At 37.9% G+C, this 15,814-nt stretch overlaps 1 protein-coding gene across 4 annotated transcripts in view; it reads right to left on the bottom strand.

Annotated features, from left to right (window-relative positions):
- The window catches only part of BCL2L13 (BCL2 like 13), a 41,016-nt gene that overhangs the window by 13,557 nt on the left and 11,645 nt on the right, over positions 1-15,814 (bottom strand). For all 4 annotated transcript variants that reach the window (XM_035550757.2, XM_035550756.2, XM_035550758.2 and 1 more), the window contains 4 exons: positions 13,611-13,718; positions 12,490-12,646; positions 9,276-9,345; positions 2,390-2,533 (listed from right to left, as the gene is read on the bottom strand). In XM_035550757.2, coding sequence (XP_035406650.1) covers positions 2,390-2,533; positions 9,276-9,345; positions 12,490-12,646; positions 13,611-13,718 — 479 coding nt within the window. The remainder of the gene's footprint in view (positions 1-2,389; positions 2,534-9,275; positions 9,346-12,489; positions 12,647-13,610; positions 13,719-15,814) is intronic.

Below are 15,814 nucleotides of genomic sequence, written 5' to 3'. Positions count from 1 at the left end.
CAGAGCTCTACAAGCTGTACAGTGACAGCACAGCTTTATGCAGCAAATGGTCCCACTGCATGATGCAACACCATACAGTTTTGACTCCACAGAACAGCAGTTTGTATAGAGGAAGGGCTCATCTAGCCCCTGCTCCTCCAACTGACTACTTTTCTTCTGGCAAAGGTAGGCTTCAATCCAAACACCAAGGAGGATCCCAAATTATACAGTGCCAAGGGAATAGACAGAACCTTAAAGACTACAGATTTTATTCAGGTTTAGCACTGAAAACCAGGCTCCTGTAAAGCTCTCCTCTTCTGCTGATCCACAGAACACCAGACATGCTGTTCCGATACCTTTTCAGTTTTAAATAAAGAGCTCTTGCCAGCTGCAGGAAAAACTTATCTGCACACCACTCTGGAATAACAAAAACCCAACCTCTTAGTGTCCTAGCAGTGTAATTCATGGAGACTCTTAAGTTTATAGATCACCCGTGGCTCTAACAAAGCATTACTGATAACTTGATCTGGCACACAGCACTCCTGTGGCAGATGCTTATCTTAAAAAAATGCAAAACACTTGCATGATAGCTAAAAGCCTGCCATGTGGCTCTCCCAAATCCTTCTAAAAAATATGAGTATCTTCCACTCCCTGCTCTCAGCATTGCCGTCCCCAGAATACCATTCCCAGTAAAACCACAAGCAAAGCAGGTCCCCCAACCCCAGCCCCACAGCAACTCACAAAGGGTTAGCGCAGCTATGCTAACTCAGTTGGAAAGGATTTTTGTCACCTTGCCTCTTTCCTCGCCTCTTCTGCTGTTTCAAAAATAGCTCTGGCTTGTTTGCTGTACCGCTTATGTCAGTCTGATTTTATGCCTGAGTGGATGTATACAGACAAGTTCGTAGCCCATTAAACACTGGCTACCCAGACCTGTACATACATGCACAGTCACACAAACAAAGCACACCCCCTCCCTTGGAGGCCATTCTGAAAAGCTGCTTGTTTTCAGAGGCTTTGCGCTGTATTAAGTATGTTTATAGCAGGCCTCAAATAGGGGCTAGAAAACAGACCACAGCCTCTTCTGAGGTTTAAAAAAAAAGAAAAATAACTCTGACATCTATCCCTCTTAAAGTTGTAAGTAAGGGCCTTCCCTGTGATGAAAAGGCTTTGAAATGGAAATGTATTTATCAAGTGACCTAAGGTCATTTGGATGCATGCTGTTCAGTGTTTCTGTCCATTAAACACAACACACACACCCCCGCCCCGAGGTTTTGAAAACCATTATCCACAATTGCCAGGAAGTGAAAGGATTTAGGTAGGTGCAGAAATACAGAAATTCTGGAACTACTGCTAAAGAAAATTTCAGGTAACATCCTGAAATCCGAGAATTCCTTTGAATGAGATTTTTCCTACTAACACTTTCTAATCACTAGGTTTTACTGAATAGCTTTTCTTTTTACAATAAATCAACTTGCATTTCCCTAATCCCAGATTAATCCCATTCAAATCTGGTATTCTTCCCAAACACAGTAATCTAAAGATCAGCATCCTTTACCAGAGCTCTGCCTTCAAGACCCAACTCATCACCTGTGAGTTAACTGATACATTTTTGATATATCTTGCTCAGTATGCCATGACTCAGGAATATTGGTTATCATGAATTTAAGATTTCCATAAGGAAATGCAGCACAAACCAATTTTGCTTTTTCCTATATAAAAACCAATATGCATTAACTATTTAATAACAAATAATAATAAATTAGTACCTACTGACATTTCTGTACTACGTGCTCCCCAATTACTTATCTGCTAAAAACCCTTTGAAATTTAAGAGAAGAAAAAATAACATTTCCAGCAGTCACTGTAGCATGAAGACAAGATTAAAAAGACGACCCTCTCAGACACTGTATCTCTTTTACTACGAGTCTTTGCATGTACATGTAATTCTATATGTATATTAACAGGAAAGAGCATTCAAACAAAAGCTCAACCATTAGCATACACAAAGTATATGAAAATTAGTTATTTTACTTCAGAGGACTTCTATTTCAACAACAGTCCAACACATGAGACATGCAAAGAACTGGAACAGACCAGCTGGGGAAACTGTGGGGTCCAATCACATAGGTCTTCAATACCAACATCAATAACAAACAGGTAAAAGTCAATTATGCCTTGGGGTGGAGAGGTAAAATACATTATTGCCCAGCATCTCTTTCCAAGTATATGGTCCTGACCTCCTGATTCTTTTCTCCCTTTTCTGAGGCATCCCTTCTCCCACAGGCTTAGTACTAGCAATTCCTCTTAGCTTTCTGCTTTACATAGAAATAGCTTTTCTACTATTAAGACCAGTATTACACTTAGAAATAAGCTTTGAACAAAATATGGAAATTAAACTTTGTCTTCTTACCCATCCTCCTTGTTGAATGATATAGTCTGCAGAATAGTCTTCTAGATATGTCACCCCAAAGTTCACAAGTGCACTCAGTGGTTCCTGGCCTCTTCTGGTTAACTCCATAAGGAATTGCTGTAGCAGAACCAGGGGTACCAAGACCTTAAAAAAAAAAACCAAAAATTATGAGTAAATACAGAAAGCCTTATCAATACTATTGTGTAGGTAAAACGAAGAACTCATGAGGTCTATGGAAAAGGTCTGAATCTACAAGTTCAGAGTTATCAGAGACTATACACTGTTTTTATAAAAAAGAGGCAGAAATACAATACAAAACAGTAGGAAATGTGACAAGCAAAACACCACAATGTAACTTCGGAGTTTCATAGAAGAGAACTGCAGTCATTTCTTGAGCCCCGTGTTTCCCCAACATGAGATACAGGTAAAGAAGCACAACGGGTCCAGAACTTACTACCCCAGAAGTGACAAAATGCAACATTAAAAGTAATTTGAAGGGATATGCATCAAAAATATATTCAAACAGCAAACTCGTTTACAATCTTTAATAGATGCACTGTGTTTTAGAAGTTCACACCCTGCTTTTAGACAGGACAGAAGCAAACAACTTGGGCTTAATGGGTTATAATAAATGGGGTTACAACAGGCTGGTCGGCAATCACTAGTGGGGTTCTGCAGGGCTCAATTTTAGGATTAATTCTCTTTTGTGTTTTATAAGTGAATTGGACACAGGACTAAAATACACATTAAGTTTGCAGATGATACTAAATTAGGAGGAGCTGTTGAATTCCTTGAGGGTAGAGAGGCCTTGCAGAGAGATCTTGATAGATTAGAGTACTGGGCAATCACCAACCCTGTGCAATTTTATCAAGAGCAACCACTGGATTCTGCACCTGGGATGGAGTAATCCTGCATCCATACGATACGAACTTGGGGATGAGAGGCTGGAGAGCAGCCCCACAGAAAGGGATCTGGGGGTTCTGGCTGACAGCAACTTGAACACACGTCAGCAGTGTGCTATGGCAGCCAAAAGGGCCAACCGCATCCTGGGGTGCATCAGGCACATCATTGCTAGCCGGTTGAGGGAAGGGATTGTCCTGCTCTGCTCTGGGGCAGCCTCACCTCGAGTACAATTTATAGTCTGGGGCACCACAATATAAGAAAGGCAAACTATTAGAGAGTGTCCAAAGAAGGGCTACAGAGGTGGTGAGAGTCTGGAGGGCAAGATGTATGAGGAGTGGCTGAGGTCCCTTGGTTTGTTCAGCCCAGAGCAGGCTGAGGGGAGGCCTCATGGCGGCCTGCAGCTCCCTCACGAGGGGAGCAGAGGGGCAGGTGCTGAGCTCTGCTCTCTGGGGACAGCGACAGGACCCCAGGGAATGGCATGGGGCTGGGACAGGGGAGGGTCAGGCTGGGGGTTAGGGAAAGGTTCTGCACCCAGAGGGTGGTCAGGCACTGGGACAGGCTCCCCAGGGCAGTAGTCACGGCACTGAGCCTGCCAGAGCTCAAGAAGCATTTGGACAACACTCTCAGACATAGGGTCTGGTTTTTGAGTGGTCTTGTGTGGGGGTCAGGAGTTAGACTTCATGATCCTTGTGGGTCCCTTCCAACTCTATATATTCTATTATTCTATGAACTCCCCACAGCAGCATAACATTACAGGCATGGTTAAAGTGATAAACACGTACCCCTCTCTCTGTTTAAACTCTCTCTCCTGCGCCAAATTTACCACATACAGGATTTCCTGCCTCTGTTCTTACTCCTATTTCTCCTTCCAACTCTTTTAACTGAATGTTCAGCCTTAACCCAAATGTGAATTGCTCTGGAAAATGCAGTAATCTGTGAACTCACCTCCTTTATATAACATAGTTCTAGACACTTCCTTCTGAAATTATGGTTTTGTTTGCCTAAACAACATGCAGTTGAACTTTTAAACTCTAAATTTATTCTCCTAGAGCAAGCAAGTGGCCCTCTGGGCAATGTTTATATGCAGTACTTTGCCAAGTTCAGAAAAAACTGGTATGAATTGAAATCATTAGCATCTGAAAAAAACACTATTATAACACAAGAGAAAAATAAATATCAATTTTACTGCATCTACTTTGTGACAACTGCATTGCACTTCTATTCTCTGTAGAGGCTGAAGGTCATTAGAACACTGTGCAAATCAGACCACTGTTTCCTGCCCACACAAGGTAGATACAGGTTAATACTACTGCACAGTTTGAACTCTAAATGCCTCCTTTCTTTCCCAGTCTTCTCCTCCTTTAGCCTGATCTTCTTTTCTGTAAATACCCTCTTACTATTCCCAAAAATCACACCTTAGGAAGCACAGCTAGAGGAAGAAGCATAGGAAAAGCAGTCTGAGTTTGCAATTAGTACTAAATCCATGGTGAAGTCAGACTCAGATGGACCGCTAAGAACAGACAGGGTCTTAAAAATGCCTGCAGTCTGATAAATTTAAAATGTTCTAGTTGATTAAAAACAGAGTCCAATACTATGAAAAACAGATTATATTACTATTCTGGGAAGAACAGTAAACACTTCATTCACTTAACTAGAAATGAGATGGTGCTTGAATTTTAAAAGCCTTGTGGTTTTTTGAGTTTGAGTTTCTTGTAATTAATTGCAACCCAGAGGCAGAAAAGATGCAAACTCAGTTACATGCACAGGCATAAGGAACAGGTCAAGGTGAGATAAGTGTCAGAGGAAATTGCAGTCTTTTTGGATTAAAGAAAAAAAAAATCTGTCAAGACTAGGTATCTTTCAAAGGCTTTGAACACACCCACATAATTCTACAAGGTGAACATTTCAATCTCATATTTGACATTTACTTTAAGATCAAGGGAGAAGAAACAAAGGCAAAAAAGAAGCTGCTTAAGAAATGGAGTTCAAATTATTGCCTTCTTCCTTTGCCAATTTAAACATCTAATCCATCTACTCCTCCCAAATTTAGCATGTCTTGCTGGTCCCTTACTCTTAAGGCCTAATTCAGATGCTGACATTCAGTTCCATGCAGACCAACAAACAGCCTGGTTTTTCTTTCCCACTGAAATTACAGACTTCTACCTTTGAGATCAGTAGGAGCAGGACCAGGTTTGCACAAAACTATCCCAAATTCAAGAAAGAAAACAAGTTCACAGTACTTCCATTAAGGCTAACAACAACTTTTTGTACTTAAGTGTAACTACAAGAATGGTGATAAGATTTAAACTAGACATAAGTAAAAATACAGCCTTAAAAACTCAAAGCAACTGCAATTCACTCCACCATTGCGCATAGAAAGGAGTAAGAGGGACCCTTTTTACTTTGACCGAAGAAAACAAATACAGTATCAAGCAGAGCATGCCAGAAAATAGTTCATGGGAGAAAACTTCTAAGGAATAATTAAAATATTTTATGATCAGAAGATTTCTAATTGTGTATATGAAAGATTTCTGCCAGTTATACTATTGCAATCCCACACTACAATATTACAATTTTGAAGAGAGACCTTGAAGTTTTTTTTATTTTGAAGTTATATTGAAAGTAATTGCCATTTCTGTGTAACTTTTTACTACTCCAACACAAAAAAAAATTCACCTATTTCTTTACATGATTAGTTCTTACATTTTTGTTTTATTGCCCTTTAGCTCCCATTAATCAGTAAAAATGGGACACTAAGATAACTGCTAACCTACCTACCAGTTCAGTTGGCTCTCAGTATCGGTATTTTTTATCCTTTTATCTGATGTACAATAGTGGGATTATGTACTTTTGGAGTATTTACATAATTTTCAATTTCAAGCAAAGCATAAAAAACAGTGAAGTATTTTGTTACCAGATTTTCAAATATATTCATTACAAAAATAAGATCCTGTTTAAGCTTGTTTTTAGCAGTTTTTAATTTGGTTTGTTTTAAACAGAGCCTTATCCTTTTCTTTACAGAATCCATCATATCTATTATTCTCACATCACAATTTCTGAGAAATACATGAAATATTTTTTTCTCCTGTAATTTACTGAGAACCAACACTTCAAATATCTACAGGTAAACTTTGCTTCTGTGGGATGTTAGTGGAAGAACTGATGTTCCTATGCATTTGTTTACCTGGCAATACTTTCTTATTCACATGAACGTTGACGTTTGAGTGACAGAAAACATTCTTTTACATTCCATCCCTCGTAAGTTAATCATATCTCTTCAGCAGTTCAAGCATACCACTGCACTCTAGAAAAGGTCCACATTTTTAAATGGAAAAAATACCAGCTACATTTAGAAGTGTCTTCTTTCTGCTTATGCTTGCATAATGAACAGGTTCTGTGAAAACTGGTGTGACTAAAAAATTGACACCTTGCCAATTGTAAAACAGATAGATCAAGCCCTTGTCCATATTAACTTGCAACCAGCTAACTTCACTATTTTAATCCAATACTTACCCAGAATTGTATGCTTACCTGTGTCTCATATACACCTAACTTCAAGCAAGATTTACAAAGACTGCTTTGAGTCTGCTTTGTGCCACAGAAGTACTGCACCATTAGGGGATCAGTGACACTCTCTGAGCTCACGTCATTCAATATATTAAATAGGTGGAGCTTTTATATATACACATATATGATAATAGATACCTATATACACATACACACACACACACAATATGGATCTGATAACTTGTCAAATGTGAAATCAGAGTAGAAAAACAGTTCATTCTGACTTGGGCTCCTCACCAATGTCCAGGTTGCTGAAAGGGACCATGGAACTTTCCCTTCTACAGCAAGGACTCAGAAATTTGAGGTGAGATCTTATATATTAGTTTATAGGATACTAAAAGTAAGAACATCTTGCTGCATGAGGTGCCACTACTGAGCACAAGAGATGCAGCTTACCTGAAACTAAAATATATATTTAATCTATTAGATTTAGTAATTTTATTTCTTCTAGTCTGGATCAAACCACAAGCCTTGATCACAGATGTACCGGCCAAAAGTCTGTCTGTGGGAAAGCACTTCTACATTTTTAACCCTTCATATCTGACAATTGCTGTCTCTTCTCAATTTCTGCTCCACCCAAGCAATTAAGGATGTGTGATGGCCAAAGCATATAACAGGGAGCGATTTACTATTCTGCTTAGCTAGCTCAGCTTGTTGTATGTTTTCTTAACTTACACAGTTAGTCATCATAGGACCTAAGCTTCAATTCAGCAATACTTCTCAGAGGGATGGAAAGTCTTCCTTCATCATTCTTAGCAAACTGACAAAACCAAATTCAGTAAGAGACATCTTTATGGAAAATCTGAGAGTGTCAAGAAACTAACCTGTTAAAGAGCTATCTATGGAGTATTGTATTTCTTGCTTTCTCTTGGGTTTTTCATTATAAAGTACATTTAACAAATTTAATTACTAAGTATATTTAGCAAGGAAAACACTTTATTCATTGTAAACTACTATTCTTATTAGTTTGTCTTTCCCCTTTTAAAGTAGTCACACCATGGGCATCTTCACTGCTTCCCACAGTCCTTTTTTCTTACAGAAATATATCAGCAGATTTATATATCAGTAGATTTGCAGGAGCAGACAAGTCTTCTGATAGTCAATTTAAATACAAATCCTTCATGAACCTGAGGCCAGCATGGCCCCATTTTGCTGCATGTCTGCTAGTTAGACCTAACACTGTATGTCTATTTATAGCCACTTTTAAAAATTATTTTACAAACAGCTTCTTCTTAGAGTGAAAATTAAGTTAGACTGAGGCTGGAGGAGAGATACCTAGATCTCTTTTGTTATAAAATATGATGCTGGTTAAGACGATAAAGGAATTTAAAAGGAAATGGAACTAACACAAATGTATTCCATCTCCTCAAAACAAGTATTATTAAAGGAACTGCTAGACATTCCTGAAGTATCAAGCTACCATAAAAACAATATAAATGGATGCTGTATTATTATACAAAGTTTCTGTTCTGTTTTGATTGTGGACTAAAAGTTTTGTAGCAACGAGTATTATGGGTAAGTAAAGATGATGGCAAAAGACAACATCTGACTGATATTCTCACTCAAAAGCTAATGGGGACCAAAACCCATTAATCACAGAGGTTGCACAAATGTATCAGCAATGGAGGAATAATAAAACTGAATCATAAAACTCTCAATATGGATGATCGATCTACCCAGTGCTATAGCTGCAACAGCTGTGTACCAACAGCACATGGAGATGCAGTAGAGAATAGATCTCCATCCATCTCCCCCTGGCCATCTGAGCCATAATGTTTAGTTTTATGCCCATTTATAGTTTACACCAACTGAAAAGAAAAACATACAATCTTAAAGAACCTTCTTGATAATCAGATTTCATGGTTGTTTAAGCTAAAACACTATGAGTCACAATACAATAAACCAAAAGCAAACACCAATTATAATTGACATAGCCATGGGCAGTAACTTGTCAAGAAACATTAACAAACTGCTTTAAAAGTGCCCCACACCCTTGCTTAGATGATCAGTTTCTGAAGCACGCAGGGAAATCTAGTTAAGGAGATGAAATATTTCTTTTAAAAAATTAAAATAGGAGAAAAATACTTTAAATTTAAGACTAAATTTTAAACACTGAATTTATGATTAAATTTGCAAATATTTCATTATTTTTCTGATGCATACTGAACCTGTCAGAGAATGATTAAGATTACAAATTTGAATGGTTAATGAAAGATTAATTTTGGGGGCAGTAATTCTACTCATTTTACATTAAAACTATTACAAGACAGGTCACTTACAAATTTACATGCTGTTCTACAATGAAGCTTCATACCATTTGAGACAACTACTTCTGAAACCAGGTATGCACACCCTCCTCATGTTTTCTGAGCAACTGACGCAATAGATATCAAAGTGAAAGTCACTTATTTGGTACCTTGTTCCATCCACTGGCATGAGCAGCTGTCTCTTGTGTGCGCTCGCGATATTCTTGGTATGTCACTGGCCTGCAGAAGTTAAATCAACACTGAAAGTTATAAAGGGAAACAAAAGAACAAGAATAAAATAAAACTCTCAGTTACCAGAGAACAAAATATTTTCACATATATTAAAGCAAATAATTTTCAAGAGCAAACAAGACTCGTATTTCAGGGCATAAAACACCATCACCACACAGGGGAAGGAAGATACCACCTTTTCCCAGGTACACAATTTCAAATAATTGGTTAAGTGAATTTTATAAGAATTTAATAGTCTACAAATTGAAGGACATTAGAAAAGTCGGTTCTCTGACATACAGACAATATTTCTGATCTCTTGCACATCGGTTTTTATAATCTAAGACTTTGAAGATAAAAAATCACTACGAAATTCAACTGTGAGATGGAGGTCAAGGCAGGGTAAAATTTTTATAAACAGTACAGACTACGAACCACCAACGTATGCTTAATAGTGTTAACATTATTTTAAAGCTCAAGCTTCTAGTTGCAAGAAACAGTACTTTTGATCAAAAAACTTTTTATTTTAGTAGACATCTCAACAAGACTTCTCATTTTAGAATTATCACATCTCTACTTCTCTGAATTCAGATGATAAAATTCCTCTTCCATATTCTTTCTTCCAAGATCTAATAATATCTTACAGTCAGTAACAATAAAGACTTTCTGACAAGTGACAACAGAAAATACACTCTTTCAAAAGCAGTTGTCCTGAAGCCAGACCATGACAGCAAACAAATTTAGACTTTGGCTTAAGGGAGAAAGTGGTAGCTGGTGTTGGACAGAAGAAACTATAACTGCTTATTGAACTTTAAGAATCTGTCACAATTTAGTAGACTTGCTATACTGTAACACAAAGATACTTGTCTATGTGCATGTAAGAGGAGAAAATATCAAATATAAGCAATATAAGTAAGTATTGTGCCAAATAACACTACTGTAGGAAACATGAGTGAAAGAACAGAATTAAAGGACGCTGGGGGAAATATAATTTGGGCTTGTCATTTTAAGTGCATTCTCTTAACTCCCTTGGTATATTAGTTCCTTTGGAATGCAAATCCAAATGAATCAGTAGGATGAGAAGAGCAACAACAGCTGGAGGAAGGATATTATCAAGAGATTAAACAGCAGTTCTGCTTCACCTTATAAAAAGGCATGCATGTCACCACATTTACATGTATACACACACACACACACACACAGAATGACAAAGTTTTCCTATAGAAAATACAAAAAACCTAGAACATCAGGCTACTACCAGCCATAACCACTTCATTTTCAAAGGCCTCGTCTCAGGAACTCTCCAAAGAGATCAACCTAGAATGCACCAATACCTGCAATGGGCAATACCCCATTATCTACAATGTATAAGACCTTAAAATTTTAAATACTGTTATTTGAATTTATTACTTTAGAAACACAAAACAGAGAGGTTGCAAGGCTTACTGCTGATTTTCCGACTTGTTGCCAGTATGTTTTTTTTTTTTTTTTTTAGTGTGCAGTAAGGTATTTTCCAAACCCTTCTCTCTTTATAAGATACTAAGTACAAGTTTAAGGTCACATGGGACAAATGCCTGGCTTGTAAAGGCAGATAAGCTTCCATCCCTTTTGGAGGAACATCTTTTGCCACTTAGGAAGAAATTTGTACCCTACATAGTATTTTCTGTGGTTACATAATTTTTAGTTTACGCAACACTGAACTTACTGTTTGACCCTATGAAACCTGCATATAGAAGCAGACAGTATATGTATTTATTTCTGAAAGCTAAATGGTGAATTGGCAAACTATTTTTCCTGTGGATAACTCATAGAGGAGACAACTGCCTCCATCAGTCTGGCCAGATGTTACACAGGACCTTTGATATCGAATGCAGGTTGGAGTTCAGTCTTAAATAAAAACAATCATACAAAGTCAACAACCATTATAGTTTCTATAAGAAGACGAGCTAGTTAAGGAATCACAGGATCACAGAATGGCTGAGGCTGGAAGGGACCTCAGGAGGTCATCCGGTCCAACCTCCCTGCTTAAGCTGTATCTCCTATAACAGGTTGCCCAGGACCATACCCAGGCAGCTTTTGAGTATCTCCAAGGACAGATGCTCCACATACTCTCTGGGAAACCTGTTCCATTGCTCAGTCACCTGACAAGAAAAAAGTGCTTCCTGATGTTCAGAAGGAATGACTTCCACATTCATAATCCCTCAGAAGTCTGCCATAAATGGTATTACCTTCACGAGAAGGCGAGATGCCTCTTCAAAGCCTGCATGGAATGCTTAAGCCCCATCTATGAGATCAGAAAGTTTTGCTAGATGCTGATATCTAGGCTTACAGTGATTCTCAGCTTCCTTAGAGCCATATTTATTAAACCAATCCACAAAACAGATTCAGATTGCTATTTGCTAATACTGTCTTCACAACTGCATGTATAAGTGTCCGTAAAGTAGCACTTTGCAACTCGAGCTCTCTACAAATACACTTTGGAGGTCATTTATAAAAGCCAGAAGTGACTCCACTAAAATCAGACTAGTAATTCATATCAGAAAAACAAGCAACCAATGCAATTTTACAAATTTACCGAAGACATTGAGACACTAGCATGCCAAGTACTGTGTGCTATTTAAACAAGAAGCTTAAACTGGAAGGACAGCTCCTAATACACCAAGGTTAGCCCAGGGAGCTACATTTGCTTCAGATGTGTGTCCTGAATGGTGGCCATAAAGTATTCTACCCTACCTTCCCTTCAGGGAAACTCTCCCACTCATCTTGGGTCAGACAATAATCAAACCTCTAGCTCTGCTCTTAACTATTAGGTAAGACAAGCTAATTTGTCCACAGCACAGCATTCATTTAGTTGGCAATGGCAATTGGCAGCTCTCAACTGCTAGCTTCACCAGCAACTCAAACTACTTAAATTAGTCTCATAAGTTCAATGATAAAAGCTTAGAAACCTTTCAGAATTTACACTTGTTCAAACAGAATAGCACAAAAAAGTATTCACACATCACAACACAAAACAAGAAACCAAACAGATAAAGGGATACTGAAAAAGAAAGAAATGCAATACAAAATGTTGTCCTGTCTTTAGCATTTCAGCATCAGTCACAACGCAAAACAGGAAACACCTTCCCTTACAAAAAGGAAATGGAAACTCACTTGCTAAGCAAGATCTCCAATGCTTTGTGCAGATGCTCTTTCATTTCCTGGGACACTTTCTCCCCCAAATGAGCCAGGCAATCTTCTATTGAGCTCTCTGGATTGGCAGGACTGAACACTGGTGAAGTGTGGCAGTCAAATCCTGTAGTGGTAAATGCTGAAAGAAAAAGCATACAAAATAAAGTAAACATACATATGAACAATCTCAAATTTCTCATCCCAACAGTTAAACACAATTCACGTAATGGAGGAAGAAATCACAACTCCATAGTCAAAGTATGCTATGAAGAAATTTTAGTAAAACAAGTATTTTCCAAATATATTCTGGAAGCGGTACTTAAAAACTAGAGATGCTGTTGAGCTACATTTCCCCCTCTAGCTCTTATCTCACAACTATATCTTAACCAGCAAGTTAGCCGATTGTGCAACTGTTCTCAATTATAAGCTAATTTTTAAGCCAACCCTGATGGAGCACCAAGAGACTCTTTTCTGTGGTAAAATTTGCTCATTTACGGATGTGTCTGCAGCAGTACTACAGCATCACTTAAAAACTATATTCTGTTCATACAATCTTTCCCTTCTCTGTTTAAAATTTCTCAGAAAGGTCTATATGGATGAACATAAACAGATCTAGAGTTGTTCTGCTTTGTATTTCCAGTCCGAAACACACATGCAAAGCAAAGATTATTTCCAAATTGTCCCTTGCTGCCAGTCCCACAAAAGCCACATCTATTGATCAAAGCATGTCACAAAAAATAAAACTGGCGAAAGTGAGAAATCTGATGGTTAAAGTCCACACGACTCTGAATGTTAGCTGCTTGAGTATGTTTCCACTTCTGTCATCAACCGGAGCAGCTTTAAGGCCTGCTTACATTTCATTATTTATAGTAGCCTATTAAATGCAGTTCAATTGCTTGCTTTGGCTAGACTTCACCACTCTACACCATCACATTTAACTATTTTACTTCATGTGACAATGGGTAGAAATGCTAGCTGGGGTGAGGAGGGGAGAAGATATTCAACCCATCCAAATATATCTGTAACTAGAGCACCTGCTACAAATTAACCACTATTATATGGCACAGAAATTCTCAAGTGAAATGGGAAAATCTGAACAGCACCTTCCAAGATCTCTTCATCAAGACGTTTTAGCTCCTCCTCGATTTCTATTTTAATCTTCTCCAAAGCCTCTTTCTCTGAAGCATGTTGTGCCATAGGCTGTTGAGTCCCTAAAAGAAATCAAAGAAATGTAGTATTTCAAGTAAGGTAGATAATGGAACACGCAATTTAAATATTAACTGTAAAGGAATTCAAGGTGAATATTTTATTTCAAAAAGCAACATGAAATGTGATCCCTTAAGCGCATTTATTATAGAAGTTTTATTATATGAAACCAGAAACACAAAATTCTAGGCCTGTTAAAGACAGAATACGTGCTTTAAATGCTAATATTAAAAAAAGGTCAGAACACTTAAATTTAAGATGAATTTGTATTTAAAGCTGTTAAGACCAAAATCAAACAAAAGGTACTTAAGCAAGCACTAAAACTAATGCACTCGTTAACAAACTACTTCAAAACAAAGTAGATGTCTTCAGAACTTACAATACCCAATCTTAAGATAGGCATAAGGTTTATTTTAGTAGGAAAATAAAAAGCTTATATTGAAAGTTTATACTCTCTGCAAAGTCTACAGAAGTACTCAGAGTAGCTACATCAACCAAGTGTCCTGAAATCTATTAACTGCGCATCATTTCATTGTTTGTGGGAAGCCTACAGGCCACAATTAAACCACTTAAGACAGGGTTCACAAGTGACAGCAGAGACAAAGGACACCACAATTGTCAGCCAGCTGTCAATTCTCATTTCCTAACCAAGTCATTTAAGAATATGAAATGGCTGCTATTCCCAGAAGTACACATGCTCTGGTTTGGGATCACAAATACACCTTCTGTGTGCTGACTCTCAGAATCTCGGCACAATAAATTGTTTCAGCCATATTACTCAGGATTATCTCAATCATTTTCGTTATTACACTGTAGAAAAAAAGAGATACAGACCTGTTTCCAAACAGGGAAAGGTATTTAAAGCATTTGAATCTTTAAGGTAATGCCTACTGAATGTCAACCTTTCCAATACAGGGCAGTATGGCAAGTTACTCAAATGCTCTCTAGGACAGGTACTGGTGCAAAGGCTAGACGACTGGGACAGTTCCAGCTAAAAACTCTTGCATCTAATAGATGCTTTTTCTTTAGGTTTGCTCATCTACAGTGTTTGCCTGGGTTTCTTCCATCAGCTTTCAAGCCCGTCTTTAAATACTGTTGTTAAAGTACACTACAGAAACTGTTCCACTAATTGCTCTCTTATTTTCACTATGTATCACTAAGTAAATAGCGTACCACTGAAATTTTCTTCTTTCTTTCAATTCCTTAAAATGTTCTCTTTAGAGGTAAAATAGAACTCTGTTATATCAACAAGTATATAACAGTGAGTTTTGCATCAACTTACTCCTTAAATACTTCAATAAAATTGGCCACGGAACTTCCCTTTGCTAATCCCCTTCTGGCCATTTCCTTCCCTAACTTTTGGGCCAATTATCAGTCCTCACTAGCCCTGCTCTCTGCTGCTTTCAGCAGTATCGGTGACTTGGTTACCCAAAGCACAGTTTCTTAGCTCTCCTACTTCTGAACATTCCTTAGAATTCTTTCGGGGGGACCTCACATCCTCTCACATCTGTGCTTTAAACACCACCTCCTGGCTGAATTTCCGATAATACTGCTCACGACCACTGTTCCTCACCCAACCACTGACAAGCCTCCAACTTATCTAACCCTTTCTACATCTACACCAACTGCCTGGAGCTCTACCTGGATGTAGAGACACCATTCCACTGTACACTAAACCATGATCTGGTGCTATATGAACAACCACCTGTTTTCTTTGATTCGTCTCTGTTTAAATCCACTTAAATTCACTATAGGCATTGTATCACCTTTCCCTTTTCTCCATAATGGGCACACTGTGTGAAAACCATAAAAGCAGTAATACCAGTTAACACACAATATTGTTAGTTTTCACATCAGCAAAGTCTAGCTTGCAAGGTCACCTACATTTGAAAAATAAGTTAAAAAATAAGTTAAAAATCTACAGAATCAACCCACCAGATGTGTACTAATGTTTACACATGCAATGTTCTCTCTAACAAGAGATTTGTGAGGCAAATTCTTGGTCAGTGTAAAATGTTTACATTTAACTGAACAGTTTAAAGGAACAACAGATAATCAGTCAAATTCCATTTTCCTTAACCACACAATTTTATCATTGTCA

The sequence above is a fragment of the Cygnus atratus genome, chromosome 1, assembly GCF_013377495.2.
Source record: "Cygnus atratus isolate AKBS03 ecotype Queensland, Australia chromosome 1, CAtr_DNAZoo_HiC_assembly, whole genome shotgun sequence".
In the NCBI taxonomy this organism is placed as follows: Eukaryota; Metazoa; Chordata; class Aves; order Anseriformes; family Anatidae; genus Cygnus; species Cygnus atratus.
The sequence above is the reverse complement of the archived record's forward strand: the minus strand, read 5'-3'. Positions and strand labels throughout refer to the sequence as shown.